Raw genomic sequence first — 27,801 nt, forward strand, 5'->3', positions numbered from 1 at the left:
CAATTGGTATTAAGGGATCAGCACTGATGTGGTTTAAGTCCTATTTAACTGACCGTTTCTAGTTTGTTCACGTTAATAACAACTCCTCTCAGTCAACTACAGTTAGTTATGGAGTTCCTCAAGGCTCGGTTCTTGGTCCAATACTGTTTATCTTGTACATGCTTCCTCTGGGTAATTTGATCAGGAAACACTCCATCAACTTCCATTGTTATGCCGATGATACGCAATTATATCTCTCGATTAAACCTGACGAAGTCAGCCAGTTGTGCAAATTACAGGCGTGTATCAAAGGGATTAAAGATTGGATGACGAATAACTTTTTGCATCTCAATTCTGATAAAACTGAGGTTGTTGTGCTTGGCCAAAAAACTGTTAGGGATGTAGTGCCCAGTGATGTAATAACCTTGGATGGCATCACGTTTGAGGCCAAAACCACTGCGAGGAACCTAGGCGTCATCTTTGATCAGGATCTCTCGTTTAACACACACATTAAGCAGGTTTCTATTACGGCCTTTTTCCATCTCCGAAACATTGCTAAAATCAGGCATATTTTAAAACGGAGTGATGCAGAGAAATTAATCCACGCTTTCATCACTTCCAGACTAGATTACTGTAATTTTCAGGCTGCCCCAAAAAGTCGCTGAAGAGTCTTCAACTAATTCAGAATGCTGCCGCCCGTGTTCTGACCAGGACCAGTGCCAGGGACCATATTTCTCCTGTGCTGGCTTCTCTGCACTGGCTTCCTGTGAAAGCTAGGATAGATTTTAAAATACTCCTCCTCACTTACAAAGCCCTTCGTGGCCAGGCACCGACCTATCTGAAGGAACTTTTAGTTCCTTATAATCCATCTAGAGCATTACGCTCTCAACATACTGGCCTACTGGTGGTTCCTAGAATTTATAAAAGTAGGACGGGGGCTAGAGCCTTTTGCAATCAAGCCTCCCTATTGTGGAACCACCTCCCTACCTCAGTTCGGGGGGCAGACACCCTCTCACTATTTAAGACTAGACTTAAAACTTTTCTTTTTCATAAATTTTACAGTTAATGGCAACTTAGGTTACTACGTTTATTTTCATATAGACCTACACTGCTGGAGACCCAACGTCCAGACTCACTGAGTTCCTCTCTCCTCCCCCCTTCTCTCCAACCATCTCTGTTACTCCTCCTCCTCTCTGATGTCACTCTCCAAGTCTCCAATCACACCGTACTAACTAAACTTCTTCCCTGGAGTCTCTGTGCTCTATGTTCTCCCAAGTTTTTCTCAGGTTCACCCCTCATCCACCCATCTGCTATGGACCTGCTCTTCCCATCCCACCAGTACCACCCCTAACCTAATTATCGCCTGGGGTCCGGCTTCCTTTTTCCTCCGCGCCACCATACTGTTCCAACCCTCATCCACCCATCTGCTGTGGACCTACACCTCCCAAACAACAGTATCACCCCTCACCTAACCATCGACTGGGGTCCTGCTGCCTCTCTTCCTTGGTGTCATCTTACTTTTCCACCCCTCATCCGCCCAGCCGCCGTGGACCTTCCTCTGTGGACCTGCGCCTCCGAGCCCACCAGTATCACCCCCATCTCTCCATGTGCTGTGCACCTTATCCTCCAAGCCCACCAGTACCACCCCTCAACTATCCATCGGCTGGGGTCCTGCTTCCTTTCTTCCTCCTTCCTCCATACAGTCATCCACACAGTTGTAATTGTGCCTTGACTTTAGCAACCTTAACCATATTGATACTGTCTCTATCTGGCCTATCTGTCACTCTCTCTCTGTCTCTCTCTCTCTGATGCTGTTCTTGTCTTCCTTTGTTTTATTTTCCACCCAACCGGTCGAGGCGGATGGCCGCCCAAAAGAGTCTGGGTCCTGCCCGGAGTTTCTTCCTTATCGAAGGAGTTCTTCCCAGCCACTGTCGCTTATGCTTGCTTGGGTTCAGTTGGGTTTCTCTGTCTGTTAAAGCGCTTTGAAATGTCTGCTGTCATGATTAAGTGCTATATAAATAAAACTTGATTAAACACACACACACACACACACACACACACACACACACACACACACACACACACACACACACACACACACACACACACACACACACACACACACACACACACACACACACACACACACACACACAGAGAGAGAGAGAGAGAGAGAAGAGAGAAACTGGCAACATCACTGTAATGCCTTAACAGGTCAGACATGCAGGATTACTCTAATACATGAATTTACTTTCTACAAAATGTATTCGTAATTATCAGCATTGTATTTATTACATTATACTTTGAGTTTTAAAACTCTTGAACTATTTTCCATAGCACTTCCTCAAGTTGTGTGTGACCCCGTTCTAACAAAGCAAACAAATGTGATTAATTTCTATGCCTAAATAAATTTAGTTGCTAAACATTTCTTAGTTTTGTGTTTATAACTGCAGCAGTAAAACTTACTTAATGTAACTAAAAACATGACTTGTCTCAACAAATGAACTCTTGGTCAGAACATGAGGGTTAATATAGTAGAATATTCCTTCTTCATGTGACACAGGAGTTTCAGCCGGGCCTGATGACAAACTGATAAATAACAGCTCCTTGTCTTTTTTGGACCAACAATGTTGAAGTTGGCATAAGATAGTGATTTAGCAGAACTATGATAACTTGCTCTAAATGTAATTAATCTACTGGCTTCAACCCATGGAGTTTGTTACTCCAACAAGCTACTTCACCTTTAAGGATGTCATCCACAGGGTGAACTGGCTTTGAGATGCAACCATCTGCTCATATGTGCTCATCCCTTCACCAAACGGGTGTGAAACAGTCAAACTCCACATGCAGCATTCTACAGAGGACTGTCACACTGAGACATGACATGTTTGCCTACCTGGCTTGAGTCTAGTCAGTGGACTTAACACTCAGGTACAGGGTGTTGCAGTGAACTCTGGAAACAGAGTACTGTCACACACCATCAGATGTGGGGTGTTCCACTGTGTGTGTGTGTGTGTGTGTGTGTGTGTGTGTGTGTGTGTGTGTGTGTGTGTGTCTCACTGGATCGTGTGTATATTCCGGTTCAGCTCCAGGCAGCGCCGAACCAATCTGACAGCTTCCTCAGATCTGATCCACCAATCCTGAAAACTGACAAGAGATTCATCCAGAGATTTGGAACACAAGGTGGATTCTGGATCCCATTTTCTTCAACAGGTTTTTATACATTAGAGATGTGTCATGTTTAACTACAAAATATTCACAGAGCATTGAAATGCTTAATTCCATGTTTTGGGCGCAATTGGTTGTATGAACTGAAATCCTTCTCACCTCACAGTTAACTCTCTCTCACCGCTTTTCAACATTTCCACAAAATCTTCAATCTAATCCATCTTAACAAGATTTTTCTTGAACCTGTAGACCGGTAACAACAATCCTTACTGCTTTTCAGTTGACCTTTACAAATTACACGGATGATTTGATGAATAATACCAGGATTTTCAAGAGGTCCAGACTCACATAAAATGTGTTAAGAAAATCTTTGATGATGTATCAAGAAAAAAATATAAATTTTCTTTAAATTTCCCCAAGATGTGATTTCTATTTTAATTTTTTATGAAGTTGTTTCAACTTCATTAAAAAAAAAAGAACCATGTTTGAAAATAGAGGTGAACTTACTCCAGTTTGGTGAGATTGGGACATTCAGGCAGGATTGTTCCTATTCTGAGAAGATGGTCACGTTCCATACTACTGTCTCTGACGCTGAACGAAGACAATAATCAAAATTAAACAGTTGCATGAATAGGTTTTATTTTTTATTCAACCAATGAAACTCTGAACGCGCTTTCAGATACTAAACAAGCTGCTCCAGCCGTCTGCTTTCAATGCTAATTACCATACTTCTGATATGACCTATTGCATCTGTTGTTCCACCATGTGATCATTGCATCTTCAGGTGATACTGAGTATCACAACCTGCTTTTTGACAACCCCTGTTATAGTAGGTTGTAATAATACTAACCAATACAATAATTCATTAGAGGCACTTTGCACTACGCAGACTTGCATACATGTGCACAAATCATCCATTTGCACCTAATCTGACCCACAACTGTCAACTTTATGGGCTGTCAGGAAGCAACAATCATGACCTGAACCATTAAAAGGTCACGTGCCTCTCCCTTTATGAGCTGTGCGGTCCCTCTGCTGTGATTCACTGAGAACTCCATTCAACTGCATAGGAGACCACGTCGCTCTATTTAGGCTAACCATAGCTAGGTGTTTTTAAAAGGTCTTGTGACAGAGATTGGATGAGAAGATTAGTAGAGATTTTTGTTCCTGAGTCCATTGTAGTTTTTTAGATACAACCCATGCAGTGTGAACCCAGCATGGCCTCATGCTTCTATCGTATACATATTTAAATAATGGACGCTCCTTTTCATACCTCAGCGTTTTGTCACAACCTTCATGTTGTGTGAACCAGATGAGACACAGCTCGTCCTCTCCCAAACTACTGGCACACATCAGACAGTGGTGTCCATTAATATAGACACAAAAGACAAATGCTTCATACACTGCTCAAGTTTTTAATGTTTCCATATAAACATTGGCCCCCATCAGGCACAGACTCACCTGACCTCTACACCACAGACATTGCCACAGATATGCAGTGTGCTGGCCACATCCAGCAGTGCCTGCTGAGTCAGCCTGTCGTTGCTCAAACTGGAGATGTAGACAAATGAAGGACCAGAAAGATTCCACTCTATTACTTGTAATCAATATTTGCTGTTGGACAAAAAAAGGGCATCTGACATGACTCAGAAATGTTAGCCCACTGAAGTCTATGAAGACAATGTCGTCATTATTATTATTATTATTATTATTATTATTATTATTATTATTATTATTATTATTATTATTATTATTACGGCTATGATTATGCTGATGATGATGATGATGATTATATTATTATTATTATCATTATTATTATTATTGATGTTGCTGTTGTTTTATTTATTTATTTTTAATTTAAGATTTATGGAAGGAAATAGGCCCGGAATATCCCCTGCTTCACACCCCCAATCTGCTGGAATAGGCTCCAGCACCCTGCGACCCGTAAAAGAGAAGCGGGTTTAGTAGATGAATGAATAAAGAACATACTGCAGAAAACTTGGTTAGACGTCTGAGTCTCCTCAGTGCGTTCCAGTGTTTAAAACATGATGATTTAAAAAGATACAGAAAAATGAAGACAGGCCCCTCAGACCCTTTGGGGTTAATAATAAAATGAATGAGGGTTTAAAAATGTGAAGCTGCTGATGCAGTTCCTGTTGGCTGACTGGGACACTAGGATTGTGCTCTGACAAGTTAAACTGTCTGCTGTGAAAAATGCTTATGTTTCAAATGTGCCTGTAGAGTCAGTAAAGATATTTAAGAAGTTTAAGGTCACAATCACATTTACATTGAACTTGTCTGCTAGTATCAAGGCTGACCAGACTTCAAATGTGTGTGTTATGCATGAATTTAGCGTCACAATGGGGAGGACAATGTCAGGTAAACCAGTATAAACATTGAATGATGGATGTTAACTGACAGCTAAAAGCTGGACTAAAGAACAAACTAAGCTGCAACAAATAAATAAAACCAAATAAACACTTTCAAACCTGGTAAACAGTAACAGTCTTACTTGACACTGCGTGTGACTTGAAGCTCTGGTAGGGAATCCAAAAAGTGCTTCACTCCTGCATCATGTAGCTGGTTACTTGACAAGCTGCAGTCACAAGAAAAGATAACTAAGCATCTCCGGGGTCTGAGTCAGCTATAACACACAGGTGTAGATTAATGTAGGACAGCACATACTTCAGGTGGAACAGCTGGGGACCATCCTGGAAGATCTCTACCAGTTGCTCCAAGTCGTCACCACTTCACCAAGTCGTCACTTCAAGTTAAAGTGAGTTAACCTGTGGACACAGGCGGACAGACAGGGGGACAGACAGATGGACAGACAGGGGGACAGATGGGACAGACAGGGGGACAGAAGGACAAGTGGACAAACGGGGATAGACAGGGGGACAGACAGACAGGGGGACAGACAGATGGGCAGGCACACAGACAGACAGACACAAAACATCACAATAGAGTATTTAGTTCAGAAGTTAAAGCCAACTTTGACATGTTCGTACATGTAATTCATGTTTCATACTATTTCTTCTGTTTACATGTGTTTTTGTTGACATTTTTTTAATTTTAATTTTTTTTTTTTAAATTTTATATACTGGTTTGATCCCCGGAGGGAAATTAAGAACGCACACTCTAGCTACTGATTCAAATGCATGCATACATATATAATTGTGAGTATCACACACACACACAAGGGGGCCTGTAGGCATGCAGGGGAGGTAGAGTGGTAGGCAGCTCCTTCTTGGTGCGCCTCAAATGAGCAATTTGTAAAGGGGACGGCACCTTGCTCAAGGGTGCCTCGGCTGTGCTCTGGAGGTGAGCTGACACCTCCCTCTGTCAGCTCACCTCCGGGTATTTTTTGGCGGGGCGGGAGCGGGAATTGAACCGCCGATCTTAAATCATAGGACGACCCGCTCTACCGCCCGCTTTACCACTGAGCCACTGCCGCCCCCATGACATGTGCTGTCAGAACCAGGAAAAAGTACTTCACTGAATAGGTAGTCAGAACAACAACTCAGAAAACTTGTATCTTGTATCCGAGATCTTGTCCTTTCGGTCATGACCCAAAGCTCCTGACCATAGGTGAGAGTAGGAACATAGATTGACCGGTAAATCGGGAGCATCGTCTTATGACTCAGCTCCTTCTTCACCACGACAGACCTAAACAGCGACCACATTGCTGCTAAAGCTGCACCGATCCGTTTTTGAATCTCACGTTCCATCCTTCCCTCACTTATGAAAAAGACCCTAATATACTTACACTCCTCCACTCGGGGCAAAGACTTTCCACACATGCAAAACATGCAATGCTTAAAATCTTTACTAGTTATTACAACCTTTTCAATAGTTCACCCTTTAAATGTCTGTACTGCTTTGTTTTTATATGGATTTTGTTTTAATGTTGATATTCTTACTTCAGTCCAAACTTATAAAAATCTACACAATATTAGTTACTGAGTAAACATCAATGTTAACAAATCAGGTGAATAATGTGCGTGTGCGTGTGTGTGTGCGTGTGTGTGTTGATAATTTAAATTAATGTAAAGTAATAATTTATATTCAACAGGAATGAAATCCTAATTTCTTAACTTTGTAAATCTCAAATTTGAAAGTTAGCATCAAGTTTTGTTTTTTGTCAACCCTGACATGAAGTTGGTTTGTCATCACAGACCTGCAGCGGGTGTGTTCTGCTGTCACTCTGTCAAAATAGATGATGGATTCAGCCTGAGGCCTGAAGAGGAGCACAAACTGATTAAAGAGCAGAACGGACAGAGAGAACGCTAAAACGTTCAGGACGCTTCCAGTTGTGTGGCCAAGAAGCGCAGCGAGAAAATACCTCAGGTGCAGCGACGTGACCCGAGGACAAATGAGTAAACAGCTGACCAAGACAGGAGCGCCAGCTGAGGACGTGATGCTACAGCTGACACTGAGGGATGAAGGGAGGTCAGATAATCTTAGTGATCACCCACAGAAACAAATGCTACTTCGTTCAGTCATTTTCTTCTCACTCCCATCATTCACCTTGAGAAAGCAAACATTAAATAACTCCACACAGCTGCTATGGAATAGTTCACATGGAGTCTCCAGTTGATATTTACATGGAAGGAGTATGTCTGACATGTAAATTCAACACCGTGTACCTTTCATACTGATGTCGCTACAATGTAATGATATTTGACCCATATTCTTTGCATTATAGTTATTTAAGTTAACATAATATGACTAGTCTTTACCAGTATACAGCCAAGCACACTGCTGACTTACGTGAGTCTCTGCAGTGACATCATCTTCAGTAAAACTGTCAGCAGGTTCTTGATGGCCTGGTCTGTCAGTGAGTTATCAGGCAAACTGACAGAGATCAAAATATATTAATGTCTCCCTGTTCAGTCTCATCCATGACACGATAATGAGTGGATCCATGATGATTAAACTCACTCCAAATCCAAATGGGAGCGACACCGGACCAACCTTCTACACAATGTGGTTACATCAGATGGAAGGAGGCTGCTGTTGTTTATCCTGTTGTTTATCCTGTATTTCCATTCCGAATTCCAAACAGCACTTCAATAACCACTGCCATTAGATATGTGTCTGGCCAATCAGCTTGTCGTACCTGAACGTCTTAAGCTGGTCTTCATCGCGGCTGAAACAAGAACACAGAACGAGCTCAGAAGTGACAAACGGACATGTAGCTGTGGATTCCAGATGTTTGGAGGTGGATCTGGTGAGCCCCAATGCCAAGATGGGACTTTTATGGCTGGCTACATGCTGGACAGCTGAGATACGTTCAAAATTCTGTGTCTGGACCCACTGGATGTGGAAGACATCGAGGATGTGTATATCTTCGCCTTCATGACCATCGGGATCAGAGTGCTTGGGTTTGGTGTTTTCATGTGCATCGCAAGCTGAGGAAAATTGTAATACAACAAAGCAAAGTAAACGAGGATTCCACCCAAGCTGTGATAGCAAAGGCCAGAGTGCAAGCTGCAAGCAAGGAGGCAATGGCTCTGACTCTGAGTGATGCCATGGCCAGGATGAGTGACCGGCAGAACGATGCCAATGCTCAGTTGTAGGAAGACATCACTCAAAACGTATGGATGTGGTAGCCAAGAACTGTGATGCTGACACCAGTGATTAAGAATGGGGGCAGGCACAGAATTCAACATCATCTCAATCACACAAAGCAAGAAATTCAATCGGCACCGACACCATAAACTTGTCCAGAAGCATCATTTGAAATGGACTACATAAAGAACATTAACAAAATTGGACTTACTTCAAGAACTGAGGAAGACGTGTGCAAACACGTTGGACTGAATGGACTGGATAGGACTGAATGGACGATTCACAACGACAATGTACCAAAATAAAATAATAAAAATGTGACGTGCAGTGCATAAAATTGGTTGATAATTTCTTGCACTGAGTGAACTGTGTCGACGGGAATTTTACAAGCCAATGGCTTCTACCTGTCAACCGTGTCACGCCCTGTGTTGGTGACTGCTCCAGCCTTCCTCCTAGTCCTGTGTTCACAGGTGTGGGTGTGGGCGGAGTCGTCCTGGGAGCAGCTTCACCTGGATCCCATCTGCAATCAGCCGGCTTCTTAGACCCAGCTCTCCACGCAGACAGTGCCAGATTGTTGCTCCATTTTGATGTTGGTGATTCTGGTCTCCCTGCTGCTGCCTCCTTTTACCACACACGTGCTGTGGTCCTCCGGCTGCTTTTGGTTTGAATAAACGCAGCTTTTTGGATTTTTGGACTCTGGTGTCACTAATTGGGTTCCACTCTATAGTGTGCCGTAACAGAACAATCTGGCCATGACAAACCCAAGTGACCTAGATGGTTTTAAACAAGCTTTGTCCTCACAAGGGATTCTTGTGGGCCAACATGAACAGACGTTACGGGGAATAGTGGAGAAGCTTCACGACCTGTCTTCAACTATCTCCGAGCTCACTAACCAGATGAACCAGCTCCCTGCTCTTCTCGCCTCCTCTGCTGCTGCTGCTGCTGCTTCTCCTGGACCAAGTAATTCGTCTGACCCTGCTGTACCACCATTGGGCCCACCTCTTCAGCCTTCCTCCTCCCGGGAACCCCTCATGCCCATTCCTGAGAGATACTCTGGTGATTTGGGCGCTTGTGGTCGCTTCCTCCTCCAGTGCTCTCTGGTGTTCCAGCAACAACCCTCCACATACAACTCGGATAAGTCCCGCATTGCATTCATTCTAAGTTTACTTACTGGCAAGGCTGCTCAATGGGCTACGGCCTTGTGGGACAGTAATTCACCTACATGTCAATCATATGTGGTATTTTCCCGAGAAATGAGGAGAGTGTTTGATCATCCTGTCAAAGGAAAGGAGGCTTCTAAGCGTTTGCTAGCTCTTAGCCAAGGTTCCTCCTCAGTAGCCCAATATGCCATAGACTTCCGTATTTTGGCTGCTGAGAGTGGATGGGACAATGAGGCTCTCCAAGGTGTGTTTTTACGGGGATTAGCTGAGAATATTAAAGATGAATTGACAGCCCGGGATGAAACCAATAATCTTGAAGAGCTCATAACTCTGACTATCTGTCTTGATAACCGGCTTAGGGAGAGGCGCAGAGAGAAGGCCAATCGTCCACCTACTCCTCGGGGCCACATCTTTTCTCAAATGCCTGTGTTTAATGTTCCAACCAGTTCTCCTGTGCCGTCTAACCCTTTGGAAGTACTGCCTACGGAGGAACCTATGCAATTGGGTCGAGCCCACCTTTCTCCTGATGAACGACTACGACGCCGGAGATCGGGCCTGTGCATTTACTGCGGTGAGGCCGGCCACTACATTAGCACCTGCCCAAAACAGCCAAAAGAGAGGGCTCACCAGTGAGGGGAGAGGTCATGGTGAGCCAAATCTCCTCTCCCCAGTCCGACTGCCCTGATCGCCTCCAAGTCCCGTCATCTCTCTTCTGGCTGAGTGAGTCTGTTCCCGTCTTCTCATTCATTGACTCTGGTGCAGACGATAATTTCATTGACGCAGCCCTAGTTCAGCAAGCCAATATTCCCACTGTTTTAATTGAGGCACCTCGCAATGTTAATGCATTAAATGGAGACACCCTAGCCAAAATTACTCACCGCACTGTGCCCCTAACCCTCCTACTGTCTGGGAATCATAGTGAAACTATACAACTTTTGGTTATCATCTCCCCCCATGCCCCAGTTGTCCTTGGTCTTCCCTGGCTTAAGATCCATAACCCTCACATTGATTGGGCAGTTAACAAGATAACCAGCTGGAGTATTTTTTGCCATTCCCATTGCCTCAACTCGGCTGTAACTTCCAATGTCCGACCCCCTACTCCAACACTCAGTCCTCCAGATTTGTCTTTAGTTCCTGAGGATTATCACGATTTAGGAGAGGTTTTTAGTAAGCAAGGGGCTCTGTCTTTACCCCCACACAGACCATATGACTGTGCTATTGACTTGTTGCCTGGCGCCCCCTTGCCTTCAAGCCGTCTGTACAGGTTATCACGCCCCGAAAGGGAAGCAATGGAGATGTATATCAAAGACTCATTAACAGCTGGGTTAATTCGTCCATCATCGTCTCCATTGGCTGCAGGATTCTTTTTTGTTGACAAGAAAGACAAGTCATTGCGCCCATGTATTGATTATCGTGGATTACATGAAATTACAGTGAAAAACAAGTATCCCCTGCCTCTCATAGACTCGGCTTTCCAGCCACTCCACCAGGCTACCATTTTCACCAAATTAGACCTCAGGAATGCATACCATCTTGTTCGCATCAGAACTGGAGATGAATGGAAAACTGCCTCTAACACACCTATTGGACATTTTGAATATCTAGTTATGCCATTTGGGTTAACCAATGCCCCTGCGGTTTTTCAGACATTAGTCAATGACGTTCTCAGGGACATGATCAACAAGTTGTTTTTGTCTATTTAGATGACATCCTGATTTTTTCCAAAGACGTTCCGCAACATATTCAACATGTCTGCACTGTTCTTCAGCGTCTGCTCGAAAACAAACTCTTTGTTAAGGCCGAGAAATGTCAGTTTCATGCAACTTCAGTTAATTTTCTTGGTTTTGTTATTGAGCAGGGTCAAGTCAAAGCAGACCCCGAAAAAGTAAAAGCAGTGGCCGAGACCTGAGACCCGCAAACAACTCCAACGTTTTCTTGGTTTCGCGAACTTTTATCGCAGATTCATTAAAGACTACAGCAGGAAAGCAGCCCCTCTTACCCAACTCACCTCCACATCTATCCCATATAAGTGGTCCTCTGAAGCAGATGCTGCATTCAATATGCTTAAGACTCTTTTTGTTTCAGCTCCAGTTCTCTCTCACCCAGATCCCACCAGGCAATTTATTGTGGAGGTTGATGCTTCTGACTCTGGAGTAGGTGCCGTCCTTTCTCAACGCTCTGCTATGGACCAAAAACTTCACCCGTGTGCTTTCTTTTCCCGCCGACTCTCTCCAGCAGAAAGGAATTACGATATTGGTAACAGAGAACTGTTAGCTGTGGTTTTGGCTCTCCAAGAATGGCGTCATTGGTTAGAGGGAGCTGAGCATCCCTTCATTATCTGGACGGACCATAAAAATCTTTCCTTCCTGCGGGCAGCTAAAAGGTTAAACTCTCGGCAAGCTAGATGGGCTCTTTTCATGGGGAGATTTAACTTTACCCTTACCTACCGGCCTGGCTCTCGGAATATTAAACCAGACGCTCTATCCCGTCAGTCAGTTGTTGATGAATCCGATTCTCGGCCTGAGACCATTCTCCTTCCAGCACAATTTGCGGATTACCCGGTGACCATGCCTGCCTGCATGATTGGGTCCTTGCACTGGGAGATTGAGAAGGCAGTTCAGGAAGCTCAGCGCTCTCAGCCAGACCCAGGTAATGGCCCACCAAATTGTTTATTTGTCCCAGACTCTGTCCGGTCCAAAGTTCTTCAATGGGGCCATTCATCTAAACTTACCTGTCACCCTGGTTATAACCGCACACTTTCATTTCTGCAACAAAGGTTCTGGTGGCCCACCATGAAGCAGGATACTCGATCCTTTGTTTCATCGTGTACTGTTTGTGCTCGCAGCAAGTCCTCTCATCAGCAGCCAGCTGGTCTCCTTCACCCACTCCCAATTCCCAGCAGGCCATGGTCTCACATCGCCATAGACTTTGTCACGGGTCTTCCTCCTTCAGAGAGTAATACCTGTATACTTACAATAGTAGATCGATTCTCCAAGTCCGTGCATTTTGTTCCCCTAACTAAATTACCTTCAGCTACAGAAACTGCTAACCTTCTCGTCAATAATGTATATAGGCTGCATGGAATTCCCCTTGACATAGTCTCTGATAGAGGACCTCAATTTACATCTCAAGTGTGGAAAGCTTTTTGCCTTGCTCTGGGGACATCTGTTAGTCTCTCTTCAGGTTACCATCCACAATCGAATGGACAAGCAGAGCGGGTGAATCAGGACTTGGGGTCTGCCTTGCGTTGCATGACCTCACGCCATCCATCCTCCTGGAGTACATACCTGCCATGGATTGAATACGCACACAACTCCCTTGTCTCTTCTGCTACTGGGATGTCTCCCTTCATGTCCTGTCTGGGCTACCAACCGCCTCTGTTCCCTGACCAGGAGAGGGATGTCTCTGTACCCTCTGTCCAAGCTCACCTCAGACGTTGCCGCCTCGTGTGGAAGACCACTCAAGCTGCTCTACGCCGCACGGCAACTCAGAATCAGGAGCTTGCGGATAAGCGTCGTAAGCCAGCCCCTGCTTATAAACCTGGTCAGAAGGTGTGGCTTTCCTCTCGGGATCTCCCTCTCCAGGTGGAGTCACGTAAGCTGGCACCCAAATTCGTTGGCCCGTATGTCATTGAAAAAGTGATTAATCCTTCTGTGGTCCGCCTTAAGTTGCCGTCCTCTCTAAATGTCCACCCTTCGTTCCATGTATCCCTCCTCAAGCCTGTCTCTTGCAGCCCTCTGTGCCCTCCGTCCGTTCCCCCTCCTCCCCCCCGGTTGGTGGATGGGCATCCGGCCTTTACTGTCCGTCGCGTCTTGGACGTCCGGCGGAGGGGTAGGGGGTTCCAGTATCTGGTGGACTGGGAGGGGTATGGTCCGGAGGAGCGTTCCTGGATTCCACGGGGCCACATCCTTGATGTTTCACTCCTCCGTGACTTCTACAGGGCTTTTCCTGATAAGCCTGGTTGGGCGCCTGGAGTCGCCCTCTAGAGGGGGGGGTACTGTCACGCCCTGTGTTGGTGACTGCTCCAGCCTCTCCTCCTAGAAACAAAATTATTGTGTGTGTGTGTGTGTGTGTGTGTGTGTGTGTGTGTGTGTGTGTGTGTGTGTGTGTGTTTGTGCGTGCGATCATACTCCACATGAATCTGCCGGATGTTCAAACATGAAGACATTTTGCAGATGAGATGGACTATTGCTGTTACAGTGCTGTTGTTTCTACCCAGCCTGCCACCCACCCTCGCACGCACGCACGCACGCACACACACACACACACACATATCTGTGTCAAAAGGCTGTCGTTATGTAAACATTGGCGTCTCATTGGCTGCGTACTCACTTTACTTAATGCAGTCTAGTAGTTTGGTAAAAACGTTGGATATGTGTTTGATGCCAGCATCTTTCAGATTGTTCTCAGTAAAACTTAAGACAAAAACATGAGCATTTCATTACCCCTGCATATAATACATTTCAGGTTCACAATCATATTGATTTCTGATATTTAGAAGGTACTTCATGTCTGTGATGTGTGGACAGTCCTGAAGAGCAGAGGCCAGATTCGCTCCTCCTTTGGCCGTCAGACTGGCACCGCGAAACCTTCCCCAAGAGGCAAGTGAGTTATCAGATGTTAAAGGCCGACTTCTGCGAAGCCTCAAGTAAAAATACAATGACGTGATCTGTGTCTGTAGTCTGCTAAGAGTAAATGTACACCACAACAATACATATAGACTTAATATGAATTAATGTAGCCGCAAGAGGACACAAGCCAGTGTCTTATTGTGCCAGTCCCAAGCCCGGATAAATACAGAGGGTTGCGTCAGGAAGGGCATCCAGCGTAAAACTTTTGCCAAATCAAAGATGTGAATCAAACCTATGACTTCCATACCGGATCGGTCGAGGCCCGGGTTAACAACGACCGCCATCGGCGCTGTTGACCTACAGGGCGCCGGTGGAAACTGGATTACTGTTGGTCGAAGAAGGAGAGGAGGAAAGTGCGTTCGCTCGAAGAAAGAGAAGAGGAACACCTAGAGTATAGGACTAAGAGTAGGGACGTTGGAACTATGACAGGAGAAGGTAGAGAGTTGGTTGACATGATGCAGAGAAGGAAGGTAGACATACTGTGTGTACAGGAGACCAGGTGGAAAGGGAACAAAGCTAGAAGTTTAGGAGCAGGGTTCAAGTTGTTCTATCATGGTATAGATGGGAAGAGAAATGGAGTAGGAGTTATCTTGAAGGAGGAGTTTGTTAGGAATGTCCTGGAGGTAAAAAGAGTATCGGATAGAGTGATGAGTCTGAAGCTAGAAATAGAAGGTGTGATGTTGAATGTTGTTAGCGGGTATGCTCCACAGGTAGGATGTGAGCTGGAGGAGAAGGAGAAATTCTGGTCGGACTTTGATGAAGTGATGCAGAGCATGCCTAGAAGTGAGAGAGTTGTCATTGGAGCAGACTTCAGTGGACATGTTGGTGCAGGAAACAGAGGTGATGAGGATGTGATGGGCAGGTTTGGTATCCAGGAGAGGAACGCAGAAGGACAGATGGTAGTTGACTTTGCAAAAAGGATGGAAATGGCTGTAGTGAATACTTTCTTCCAGAAGAGGCAGGAACATAGAGTGACCTATAAGAGTGGCGGTAGGAGCACACAGGTAGACTACATCTTGTGTAGACGGTGTAACCTGAAGGAGATCAGTGACTGTAAAGTAGTGGTAGGTGAGAGTGTAGCCAAACAGCATAGGATGGTGGTGTGTAGGATGACTCTGGTGGTGAGGAAGATCAAGAGGGCAAAGGCAGAGCAGAAGACGAAATGGTGGAAGCTGAAAAAGGAAGAGTGTTGCATGACTTTTAGGAAGGAGTTAAGACAGGCTCTGGGTGGTCAGGAGGTGCTTCCAGATGACTGGACAACTACAGCTAATGTGATCAGGGAGACAGGTAAGAGAGTACTTGGTGTGTCATCTGGAAGGAAAAGTAGATAAGGAGACATGGTGGTGGAATGAGGAGGTACAGGAGTGCATACAGAGAAAGAGGTTAGCTAAGAAGAAGTGGGACACTGAGAGGACTGAGGAGAGTAGACAGGAGTACAGGGAGATGCAGCGTAAGGTGAAGGTAGAGGTAGCAAAGGCCAAACAAGAAGCTTATGATGACTTGTATGCTAGGTTGGACAGTAAGGAGGGAGAGACTTATCTATACAGGTTGGCAAGACAGAGAGACAGAGATGGGAAGGACGCGCAGCAGGTTAGGGTGATTAAGGATAGGGATGGAAGTCTATTGACAGGTACCAGTAGTGTGATTGGAAGATGGAAAGAGTACTTTGAAGAGTTGATGAACGTGGAAAATGAGAGAGAACAAAGACTAGAAGAGGTGACTGTTGTGGACCAGGATGTAGCAAAGATTAGTCAGGATGAAGTGAGGAGGGCATTGAAGAGGATGAAGAGTGGAAAGGCAGTTGGTCCTGATGATATACCTGTAGAGGTATGGAAGTGTCTAGGAGAGGTGGCAGTAGAGTTTCTGACTGGGTTGTTCAACAGGATCTTAGATAGTGAGAAGATGCCTGAGGAATGGAGGAGAAGTGTGCTGGTGCCCATTTTTAAGAACAAGGGAGATGTGCAGAGTTGTGGCAACTACAGAGGAATAAAGCTGATGAGCCATGCAATGAAGTTATGGGAAAGAGTAGTTGAAGCTAGACTAAGGGCAGAGGTGAACATTTGTGAGCAGCAGTATGGTTTCATGCCAAAAAAGAGTACTACAGATGCAGTATTTGCTCTGAGGATGTTCATAGAGAAGTACAGAGAAGGCCAGAGGGAGCTGCATTGTGTTTTTGTAGATCTAGAGAAAGCTTATGACAGGGTGCCCAGAGAGGAACTGTGGTATTGTATGAGGAAGTCTGGAGTGGCAGAGAAGTATGTTAGAGCAGTGCAGGACATGTATGAGGACTGTAAGACAGTGGTGAGGTGTGCTGTAGGTGTGACAGAGGAGTTCAAGGTGGAGGTGGGACTGCATCAGGGATCAGCTCTGAGCCCCTTCTTGTTCGCTATGGGGATGGACAGGCTGACAGACGAGGTTAGACAGGAATCTCCATGGACTATGATGTTTGCAGATGACATTGTGATCTGTAGTGAGAGTTGGGAACAGGTGGAGGAGAAGCTAGAGAGGTGGAGGTTTGTCCTGGAAAGGAGAGGAATGAAGGTTAGCCGCAGTAAGACAGAGTACATGTGTGTGAATGAGAGGGACCCAAGTGGAAGAGTGAGGCTACAGGGAGAAGAGATCAAGAAGGTGGAGGATTTTAAGTACTTAGGGTCAACAGTCCAGAGCAATGGAGAGTGTGGAAAAGAGGTGAAGAAGCGTGTACAGGCAGGATGGAACGGGTGGAGGAAAGTGTCAGGTGTGATGTGTGATAGAAGAGTATCAGCAAAAATGAAAGGAAAGGTGTACAAAACTGTGGTGAGACCAGGGATGTTGTTTGGTCTAGAGACAGTGTCACTGAAGAAAAGACAGGAGAAAGAGCTGGAGGTAGCAGAGATGAAGATGCTGAGGTTCTCTCAGGGAGTGACCAGGAAGGATAGGATCAGGAATGAGTACATCAGAGGGACAGCACATGTTAGAGGTTTTGGAGATAAAGTCAGAGAAGCCAGACTGAGATGGTTTGGACATGTCCAGAGGAGAGATAGTGAATATATTGGTAGAAGGATGCTGAGTTTTGAACTGCCAGGCAGGAGGCCTAGAGGAAGACCAAAGAGGAGGTTTATGGATGTAATGAGGGAAGACATGAAGATAGTTGGTGTGAGAGAAGAGGATTCAAAGGACAGGGCTAGATGGAGGCAATTGATTCGCTGTGGCGACCCCTGAAGGGAAAAGCCGAAAGGAAAAGAAGAAGAAGATGAATTAAAGAGATTTAAAAGGAAGCAAAATCACTAGAGGGATAGAAAAAAAATTGAAACTCACTCTATTTTTGTCAGGACTTTAAATTTTGGTAAAATAGAAGACAACTTCTCTGCAAACTTGTCACCATATTTGCGGCTCCAAAAACAAAGAGTGAGCTTAAAAGACCGAACATTTCTTAAGCACAAGAAGTGGGAGTTCATCGTTCTCTGATAATAAGAAGTGTCATATGAAGGCAGCTGCACACAACATTCTGCTCGCAGCACCCTAGCATGGTTTCTAACTTCTGGGGGGAGGTCAGTGTTCAGTGAATAAGAAAGCTAAGTGGAAGACAACCGTCTTTGCTGTGGCATTGCTGCATAAACCTCACATAAAGAGGGTTGTTGTTTCACAGACACAGCTAGAGATGGGGACACAGCAGGCTTCAATCATTTTCACAGTACGTGTCACATGTGACTAGAGCAGCAGTGTCAGTGTTAAGGTTTCCAGATTCTTCACGGATCGACACCATCGACCGTCAAACTCACCAGCCCATGTATTAGAACTTCTGCTTCAACGTTTCCTCATGTGCACCATGCCTCTGATCATTCAATACTGGGCAGCGAATATTTATCACTCACACTTCAAATGATGACTGTCCATTCATTTAATGGTGTAGACATCTGTGTGGACTTACCTGAGGGAGACAATGTACTGACATTTAACCAGGATGTCCAAATCCTCAAGTTCCATGGAGCATGCTCCAAAGTACAGTCCGATGCCTCTGTCCCCCGCTGAGTTCACTACAAAAGCAAGTGCATCGAGATCATTCGAAAAGAGTTGGATGTTGTGTAGCTCCAGGATGGGTCTCACAGACACCGCCTGCTAGGCCAGAAGCTAGTCCTGACTCTCCTGGAGACAGTGGCAAAGCTCCAAGATCTGGACCAAAGTATGAAAGTAGAAAAAGCAGAAATACAGTAAATTTGTGCACTCATCTGTTTCTAAGAATTCACTTGAGTTCACGTTCTACCTTTGCTCCAGTCAGTGTGTTCCTGCGGCACAGTTTGTGAAGGAGTCTCAGAAGGAGGGCTTGTCGTTTTTTCACCAGTTCACCAGCCTCCTCCTGAGGCCGTGGCTACTTGAGCTAAAGCTGGTGTACAGTATGGGGCAGCCAGTCCACACAGGTACAGACACAGGGAGTCGAAGACCAGAGTCAGGTCTGACTGTTGTCCAGCGAGTTTTTAGACTGAATCTGAGAGAACAATGATGAAAAGAGCAAAATCAGTTATTACTTAAATGAAGGTAAATGCACACAACTCTGTCACTGCAGAGAGGATGCCCCTTGTCTGTGAAGTAGTTCTGAATTTAAAAAGCAAAACTACTGACAAACATTACACAGAAATCTGAGGGGGTTTAAAACTTGTATGGGTCTTTTAAGTGTCTGGGTACTGGTTTCACAGCTGTGGGTTTGCTTTTTAACATTCTTTTAACATCTATTGCTGCTGACTGATAAGGAAACCATCACACTGTAAAAAATGACTATATTTTTCTATATTCCAAAACAGCAGAATGCCAAGATCATTGGGCAGTTCAGAAGCATAGCCCTACTAAACGTGGAGGGAAAGATATTCTTCTGTGTGATGGCAGGAAGGATGACCACCTATCTGATGGAAAACAGCTTCATCGATACTAGTTGCCAAAAAGCCGGAGTCCCGGGGTTCTCTGGCTGCGTTGAGCATGCTTCAATGATTTGGGAACAGATCCAGACCACTGGCTGGACCTTACCGATGCCTATGGGTCAGTCCCACACCAGCTGATAGCATACGCCCTTGACTTCTTTTACGTCCCAGACATCATCAAGAGCATGATCATGAAGTACTTCCAGGATTTGAACGTGTTCTTTGCACTGAAGAAGTTCACTACTGGGTGGCAACAACTGGAAGTAGGTATCGCAATGGGATGCTCCATCTCCCCCATCCTCTTCGTGGCAGCATTTGAGGTCATCCTGATCGGGGCAAGGCAAGTGGTGGGTGGGGTCCGACTGCCTGCAGGTCAGAGGAGCTACTGTATATGGACGACATCACGTGCCTGCTACGAACTGCGCCATGCACATCCAGGCTGCTAAAGAGGCTGGACGAACTGATCTCCTGGGAAAGGATGAGGTTTAAGCCTCAGAAGTCAAGGAGCCTCTCACTGAGGAAGGGGGAGAGGAATGACAGAGTCACCTTTACCATCGGCGGAGAAGTAATCTCCCTTATCGCGGACCAGCCCATCCAAAGCCTGGGTAGACATTATACATCTGGTCTGTCAGACAAGGACATGGGGAAAACCATCCTTCAGCAGCTTTCAGGAGGCCTGGAAAAAATTGACTCAAGCCAGCTACCAGGAAAGCACAAGGTGTGGTGCTATCACTTCACCCTGTACCCGAGGGTGATGTGGCCTCTGAAACTGTGTGAAGTCACCTCATCAGCTGTGAGCCGAATGGAGGCAAAAGCCAACTCCTTCATCCGCAAGTGGCTAGGACTCCCACGCTGTTTCTCAGCAGCTGGCCTATACAGTCGGAACTCACTCCAGCTACCACTGAAATCCATCATGCTGGGCTACAGACAGGAAAAGGCAAGGCTGGTGATGGAATTAAGGGACTCCTCCGACAGGACAGTGGCAGAAGCAAATGCTGGAGTTGCAAATGGGAAGGAAATGGAAGGCTGTGGAGGAGGTCCAGAAGGCGATGGGCCGGCTGCAACACCAGGAAGTCGTGGGCAGGGTCCAGACAGGGCGTGCAGGCATTGTATGGACAGACCCACCCATTCTGTGGTCCAGGGCAAACAGGAAGGAAAGAAAGGACCTTGTTGTTGCCAAGGTCACCAGAGTGGAACAGGAGGAGCTCAGAGTGAAGTCTGTGGCACAGGGGCAGCAGGGGCGCTGGACGAACTGGGAGGGAGTCACGAGCCAAGCAGTCAACTGGGCAGACTTCTGGAAAGTGCCACAAGCTCAACTCAGTTTCCTCATCAGAGAGACCTATGACACACTACCTAACCCCCAAAATCCCCATCAGTGGCTTGGAACAGAGCAATCCTGTGACCTCTGTGGGACCATCAATACCTCACTCCAGCATGTCCTGTCAGGATGCAAAACAGCTCTGACACAGGGCCGGTTTACATGGCGGCATGACCAAGTGCTCAGGAAACTGGCAGAGGTGCTGGAGAAAAGCCGCCTGGAAGCCAAAAAGCTGAGTCCATCAAAGAACCAACACAGGATCCACTGCCTCAGGGAGGGGGAACCTGTAGAACACTCCAGCAAGAGACCACCACCCTCCAAGCTGCTAACATCAGGGGCGGAGTGGAAGATGGAAGTGGATTTGGGGAAACAGCTCCAGTTCCCACAGGAGATCTGCACCACCACCCTAAGACCAGCTGTAGTGCTGTGGTCTTCAGCCACAAAGTCAGTCTTGCTGATTGAGCTGACAGTGCCATGGGAGGAGGGACTGGAAGCCTATGAAAGAACGATGGCAAAATACACAGACTTGGTTGCGGAGTGCAGGGAAAGCGGCTGGAGTGCGAGAAGGTACCCAGTGGAGGTGGGAACGAGAGGGTTTGTTGGCAGCTCCATGTCTCGCCTACTCAAGGATGTGGGGCTACGGGGAGCCAGATTGAGTAAAGCCACAAAAGAGCTCTCAGACGAAGCAGAGAAGGCAAGCCACTGGCTCTGGTTGAGACGATGAGACAAGTCTTGGGGGGGAACACCAAAATAAGTTTTACTGCAGGGGGTGTCAGGGAGACGTCCCTGTACACTGCCCCCCCCCCACCAGGAGATGTTCTGGGTAAGGGGCGAAACATCCGTGAACGGTGGTCCCCAGCTGAAGACCATGCAGCAAAACTTTGTTCCCGTTCCTTTTGGTATGCGGTCAGGTTTAGGCCTGGCTCAGGCAAGAGGACACCCCTGCCATGCACAGTCCACCACGGGCACCGTTGGAGGTGCGACAGGCCTAAGGCATAGCAGGAAGACCATCCTTCTGTATGAAATAATTCCATGCAGGGCTCGAAATTAACTTTTTTCTTGGTAGCACTGGTGCTCCCAAATTTAGAAGTTAGTAGAACCAGCAAAGACTTTAGGAGCACCTACCCGAAAGCAAGGCAGTGACGGAGCGATAGAGACGCTCCGTCCATCTCCGTTCTGCGGCCTCTCTCCCTCGCCCAGGAGAGCAGCCACAGTTGCGCTCTCCTTGTTTCCTGGCGGGACCGCAGGAGCGCGGTCTCACAAAAAAAGGCGCACTAGATTTTTTCCCCTAGTCACACCGGTGCTCCCAAATATATTTAATAGTCACACTGATAAAAATTTGGGTGCATATGCGACCAAAATGGGCGCAATTTTGAGAACTGCCATGAAATATGGAACAAAAGTCCCCAGACTGAATCAAACCACAGGATTGGCAGTTTTATGACATTTGTCTCAACCACCAGGTCAGTTTAAGTTTCTCTTTCCCAGTTCTCTCTTAATAGTGGATGGATTTCTGTTTGAAGGGTGAAGTAACAGCAACACACTCTACAAGGTGTGAAAAACATTGGCTGTTAAGGTCATTTATGAAGTGGCTGCAGACAAGAAAGCTTTAATTTAGTCACGATGCCCCACCCCACCCCCTCCGCTGTACCGTGTCTCACTATCGGTGCCCACCCGGCTGCGGGTGGAACATCTGCTTTGAGCATGCATCAGCACATTTTTGCTCTCCCTTTATGGAGTGAGGCCTCAGTGTTCTCAACTTGCATTTCTTTCCATGTCTAGGTTATTCCTAGTATGGAGCGTAACCCAATACAATCTAATTCTGTAGCTCTCTTTTGTACCTCATTTCATTTAGTTGTAAAAGTATGCACACAATGAATAAAAACAGATAACTGAGTTTATATAATCTCTGATTACTGCTACTTCCTACATGTTGACATAACATGTAAAAATATATACCTGAGTGACTGTGTAATTTCCCTGCAGGGATTAATAAAGTGTACTTCTTCTTCTTCTTCTTCTAACAGGGAAATATTGTACATTTATAGTGCAGTTAATTAACTGCTTCTGAAAATGTTGCGCCTCACAATATTTTAATGTTCATCTTCTCTGAATGCATCCAAACTAATTACTTGAATCCACAACACATCATTTCTGCCACCACACTGCTCTCAATAAAAAAAAAAAAAGGGACAAATTTCAAAACATGGGGGAGTAGCAGGATGTCAACATTACTAAATAACCACTATGACTGATGAAAATCTATCTAACTTTCAGTGAATTTGATAGCGGGTTTGGTCAGAGCTCAGTGGCAGGAGAGAGAAAGTGGGAGTGGGTCAGGGAACCAGTGATTAACAGAGTTCACAGTTTCATTGCTTTCTTTGAAATGATATTCTTACCTCTTCTCAAGCTGTGTGTCGTCAACATCCTGACTGCTCATGATTCTGAGCGCAGCCAAGAACTCCTGTACTGTCAGATGAACAAAGCGGTAGGACTTCACAGGTATCCCGTCCTCACGTCTCAGTTCCACCTGAGACCAAATGATGTTACTCCTCTCAGACAGCACAGGAAGCACGAGTTACTACTACTATCATGCACGTGCATGATCGAACAGCTAAAACTCCGTATTACAAGCTCATCCTTTCTTTGTAGATAGCTGTTTAAACAAAAACCATTGGATTGATGTTAAGCAACTTTTGCATTCACTACAGCATTAGTGGGATGCAGTGACAGTGGTTAGCACTGTTGCCTCACACTAAGAATGTCATGAGTTCAAGTCCCAGTGTTCCCAACATGGTCTTTCCGTGCATGTCCTCTCCGTGTTTGAATGAGTTTTCTCTGGGCACTCCACCCCCCACCCCCCATCATTCCATCATTCCTAACTTTATCAAAGTACTTCTTATCAATTCAAAGATTTATGAATTTATTATTATTATTATTATTATTATTATTATTGGACTTTGATGAAGAGATGCAGAGCACACTTAGAAGTGAGAGAGTTGTCATTGGTGCAGACGTAAATGGACATGTTGGTGCAGGAAACAGGTGATGAGGTGATGGGCAGGTTTGGTATCCAAGAGAGGAATGCATGGCGGTGTGTAGGATGACTTTGGTGGTGAGGAAGATCAAGAGGGCAAAGGCAGAGCAGAGGACGAAATGGTGGAAGCTGAAAAAGGAAGATTGTTGCATGACTTTTAGGAAGGAGTTAAGATAGGCTCTAGGTGGTCAGGAGGTGCTTCCAGATGACTGGACAACTACAGATAATGTGATCAGGGAGACAGGTAGGAGAGTACTTGGTGTGTAATCTGGAAGGAAAGTAGATAAGGAGACTTGGTGGTGGAATGAGGAGGTACAGGAGTGTATACAGAGAAAGAGGTTAGCTAAGAACAAGTGGGACACTGAGAGGACTGAGGAGAGTAGACAGGAGTACAGGGAGATGCAGCGTTACATGAAAGTAGAGGTAGCAAAGGCCAAACAAAGGGCTTATGATGACTTGTATTCTAGGTTGGACAGTAAGGAAGGAGAGACTGATGTACAGTTATATACGTTGGCAAGACAGAGAGACAGAGATGGGAAGGACGTGCAGCAGGTTAGGGTGATTAAGGATAGGGATGGAAGTGTAGCATGATAGGAAGATGGAAAGAGTATTTTGAAGTTTTGATGAACGAGGAAAATTAGAGAAAAAAGACTAGAAGAGGTTGCTGTTGTGGACCAGGAAGTAGCAAAGATGAGTCAGGATGAAGTGAGGAGGGGAATTGAAGAGGATGAAGAGTGGAAAGGCACTCGGTCCTGATGGAGGTATGGAAGTGTCTAGGAGAGGTAGCAGTAGAGTTTCTGACTGGGTTGTTCAACAGGATCTTAGATAATGAGAAGACGCCCGAGGAATGGAGGAGAAGTGTGCTGATGCCCATTTTGAAGAACAAGAGATGTGCAGAGTTGTGGCAACTACATAGGAATACAGCTGATGAGCCATACAATGAAGTTATGGGAAAGAGTAGTTGAAGTTAGACCAAGGGCACAAGTGAGTATTTGTGAGCAGCAGTATGGATTCATGCAAAAAAGGGTACTACAGATGCAGTATTTGCTTTGACGATGTTGATAGAGAAGTAGAGAAGGCCAGATGTAGCTGCATTGTGTTTTTGTAGATCTAGAGAAAGCTTATGACAAGGTGCCCAGAGAGGAACTGTGGTATTGTATGAGGAAGTCTGGAGTGGCAGGAAAGTATGTTAGAGTGGTGCAGGACATGTATGAGGACTGTAAGACAGTGGTGAGGTGTGCTATAGGTGTGACAGAGGAGTTCAAGGTGGAGGTGGGACTGCATCAGGGATCAGCTCTGAGCCCCTTCTTGTTCGCTATGGTGATGGACAGGCTGACAGACGAGGTTAGACAGGAATCTCCATGGCAGATGCGCTAGTGAGGCTGGTCGTGTTAGCCATGCTAGGTGTGCTGGTCACGTGGATCGCTCCAGCCATACTGGCTGCTAATTGCACTGTTAATAATGGCGATGTGAATACTGTAGCTATTATCATTAATCCAAACAAGTGTGTTCCTGTTTGGGTTTGTTCAGCCTTATTATGTGTAATATTATGTGTGTGTGTGTGTGTGTGTGTGTGTGTGTGTGTGTGTGTGTGTGTGTGTGTGTGTGTGTGTGTGTGTGTATATATATATATATATATATATATATATATATATATATATATTCCAGGGGGCGTGGTCTGGAATGCAGGAGGGCGTGGGCGTGGCTTCGAACCCCAGACATGGTGGGCACTATCCAGTGAGGGTCCTTAGGCAAGACCCTTAATGCTATACGAGCCTACCTCAAAAATATGAGTGAACACAATAATGACAGAGTCATACCGGCTCAGACGTCGCCCGGGTTAACAAGGTCCGCGTCAGATGCTAGGGAACCAGGGCAATCTGATGACAAATGGGCTACTGGAACAAGACACACATGGACAAGGGCGGAGAATATGGAGTTGTTGGAATGCTACTACACAAGTAATCCAAGAGAGAGGGGATATATGGGGCGGATGTGGGACCAATGGATGCTTCGAAACCCACAATCAAGGCTAACAAAGAAACAGCTGTTAGCCCAGTGTTCCAACATCCGTAACCGAAAACTGCTGTCACAACTAGAGATCGATTAAATACAACAACAATGCTACGGCAAGGGGGAGCCAGGACGCCAGGTCAACGGGGGGATATCACCCCCCCCACAATCCGTGTTTGGGTACCAAGCCCCAAGAGACATAGACAGCCTCAAACAAGAGCTGCTGACCTGCGAAGGAAGATCGTGACCCAAATGGAAACCTGGAGCCTCCGACAAATACCGAAGCTAAGTTGTCAAGTACCTTCAGAAGATCTGCTAGAAGATGTGAATGCTGCAATAAGAACCATCCCCACAGGGAACATAACTGAGACCAACAAGCTGATCCACAGTACAGCAACAGTAATCCTTGAAATGCTGGGATATAAGATCAACACATGGCATAACAAACAATACCCTCCATGGAAGAGACGGTTAGAGGCCAAGATAAAGGCGACACGGAGAGAAGTCAGCCAGCTAGCCGAGCTACAGAAGGGGAACATGGTGAATAAAGGGGCACCCAGGGAATACAGCAAGCTCTCCATACCTGAAGCACTCGAAACTGCCCAACAGAGACTAACAGCTCTGGCTACCCGACTGAAGCGATACACCAAGGAGATTGAGGCCAGGAGAATAAACAAGACCTTCTCCACTCAACCAGCAAAGGTGTACTCTCAGTGGCAGGGAAATAGCATCCGGCCAGACCCACCAAGAGCTGAGGTGGAGAAATACTGGAAAGGCATATGGGAAAGAAAAGCATCACACAACACCGATGCTCAGTGGCTAGTGGACCTAAGGACTGACCACAGCTGCCTCCCAGAACAAGAACCAGTAACCATCTCAATGGCAGACATCCAAGAAAGAGTGTCAAAGATGAAGAGTTGGTCAGCACCGGGCCCCGATATGATCCATACATACTGGCTAAAGAAGCTGACAGCACTCCATGAGCGTCTAGCAGCACAGATAAACCAGCTGCTAAGGGATGGGACGCACCCAGAATGGTTGACTGAAGGCAGGACAGTCCTGATCATGAAAGACCCACAGAAGGAATCTACCCCATCCAACTACCGGCCAATAACCTGTCTCAGTACAACATGGAAGCTCCTGTCAGGCATCATGGCAGCTAAGATGAGTAGGCACATGGATCAATATATGAGTGGGACACAGAAAGGAGTTGGTAATAACACCAGGGGAGCCAAGCACCAGCTACTGGTGGACAGAGCAGTACACAGACACTGTAAGAATAGGCAGACCAACTTGTGCACCGCCTGGATTGACTACCAGAAAGCCTATGACTCAATGCCACACACGTGGATACTGGAATGTCTGGAACTGTACAAGATCAACAGGACACTAAGAGCCTTCATCAAGAACTCAATGGGGAAGTGGAAGACAACCCTGGAGACAAACTCCAAGTCAAATGCCCAAGTTAACATCAAGTGCGGCATATACCAAGGGGATGCACTATCACCACTGCTGTTCTGCATAGGCCTGAACCCCCTCAGTCAGATCATCACAAAGATCGGCTACGGATACCAATTCTGAAGCGGGACAACAATCAGCCATCTCCTCTACATGGATGACATCAAGCTGTATGCCAGGAATGAGCGAGAAATTGACTCACTGATCCACACCACCAGGATCTACAGCGACGACATAGGGATGTCATTCGGATTAGACAAATGTGGTCGGATGGTATCAAGAAGAGGCAAGATGATCAGAACTGAAGGGGTCAACCTACCAGGGGGCAGGATAGAAGACATCAAGGACAGCTACAAATACCTTGGAATCCCACAGGCTAATGGCAACCATGAGGAGGCCGCAAGGAAGTCATCCACAGCCGAATACCTCCAGAGAGTAAGGCAAGTCCTGAGAAGTCAGCTGAATGGCAAGAACAAGGTCCGAGCCATCAACATGTATGCACTGCCGGTCATCAGATACCCCGCTGGGATCATAAGCTGGCCAAAGGAGGAGATAGAAGCCACAGATATCAAGA

At 46.0% G+C, this 27,801-nt stretch overlaps 1 protein-coding gene across 1 annotated transcript in view; it reads right to left on the bottom strand.

The window, feature by feature from the left end:
• nlrc5 (NLR family, CARD domain containing 5) overlaps window positions 1-27,801 on the bottom strand; it is a 59,780-nt gene that overhangs the window by 15,216 nt on the left and 16,763 nt on the right. The window contains 22 exon segments of the mRNA XM_068312057.1: window positions 2,893-2,932; window positions 3,040-3,126; window positions 3,307-3,390; window positions 3,655-3,738; window positions 4,421-4,486; window positions 4,609-4,698; window positions 5,660-5,743; window positions 5,833-5,895; window positions 7,325-7,384; window positions 7,490-7,579; window positions 7,918-8,001; window positions 8,089-8,172; window positions 8,267-8,296; window positions 14,009-14,098; window positions 14,216-14,293; window positions 14,384-14,467; window positions 17,807-17,901; window positions 18,431-18,661; window positions 18,753-18,827; window positions 18,829-18,946; window positions 18,948-18,974; window positions 23,119-23,249. Of these exon segments, the coding sequence (XP_068168158.1) occupies window positions 2,893-2,932; window positions 3,040-3,126; window positions 3,307-3,390; window positions 3,655-3,738; window positions 4,421-4,486; window positions 4,609-4,698; window positions 5,660-5,743; window positions 5,833-5,895; window positions 7,325-7,384; window positions 7,490-7,579; window positions 7,918-8,001; window positions 8,089-8,172; window positions 8,267-8,296; window positions 14,009-14,098; window positions 14,216-14,293; window positions 14,384-14,467; window positions 17,807-17,901; window positions 18,431-18,661; window positions 18,753-18,827; window positions 18,829-18,946; window positions 18,948-18,974; window positions 23,119-23,249 (1,875 nt within the window).

The sequence above is a fragment of the Antennarius striatus genome, chromosome 4 (genome assembly GCF_040054535.1).
Source record: "Antennarius striatus isolate MH-2024 chromosome 4, ASM4005453v1, whole genome shotgun sequence".
Classification (NCBI taxonomy): Eukaryota; Metazoa; Chordata; class Actinopteri; order Lophiiformes; family Antennariidae; genus Antennarius; species Antennarius striatus.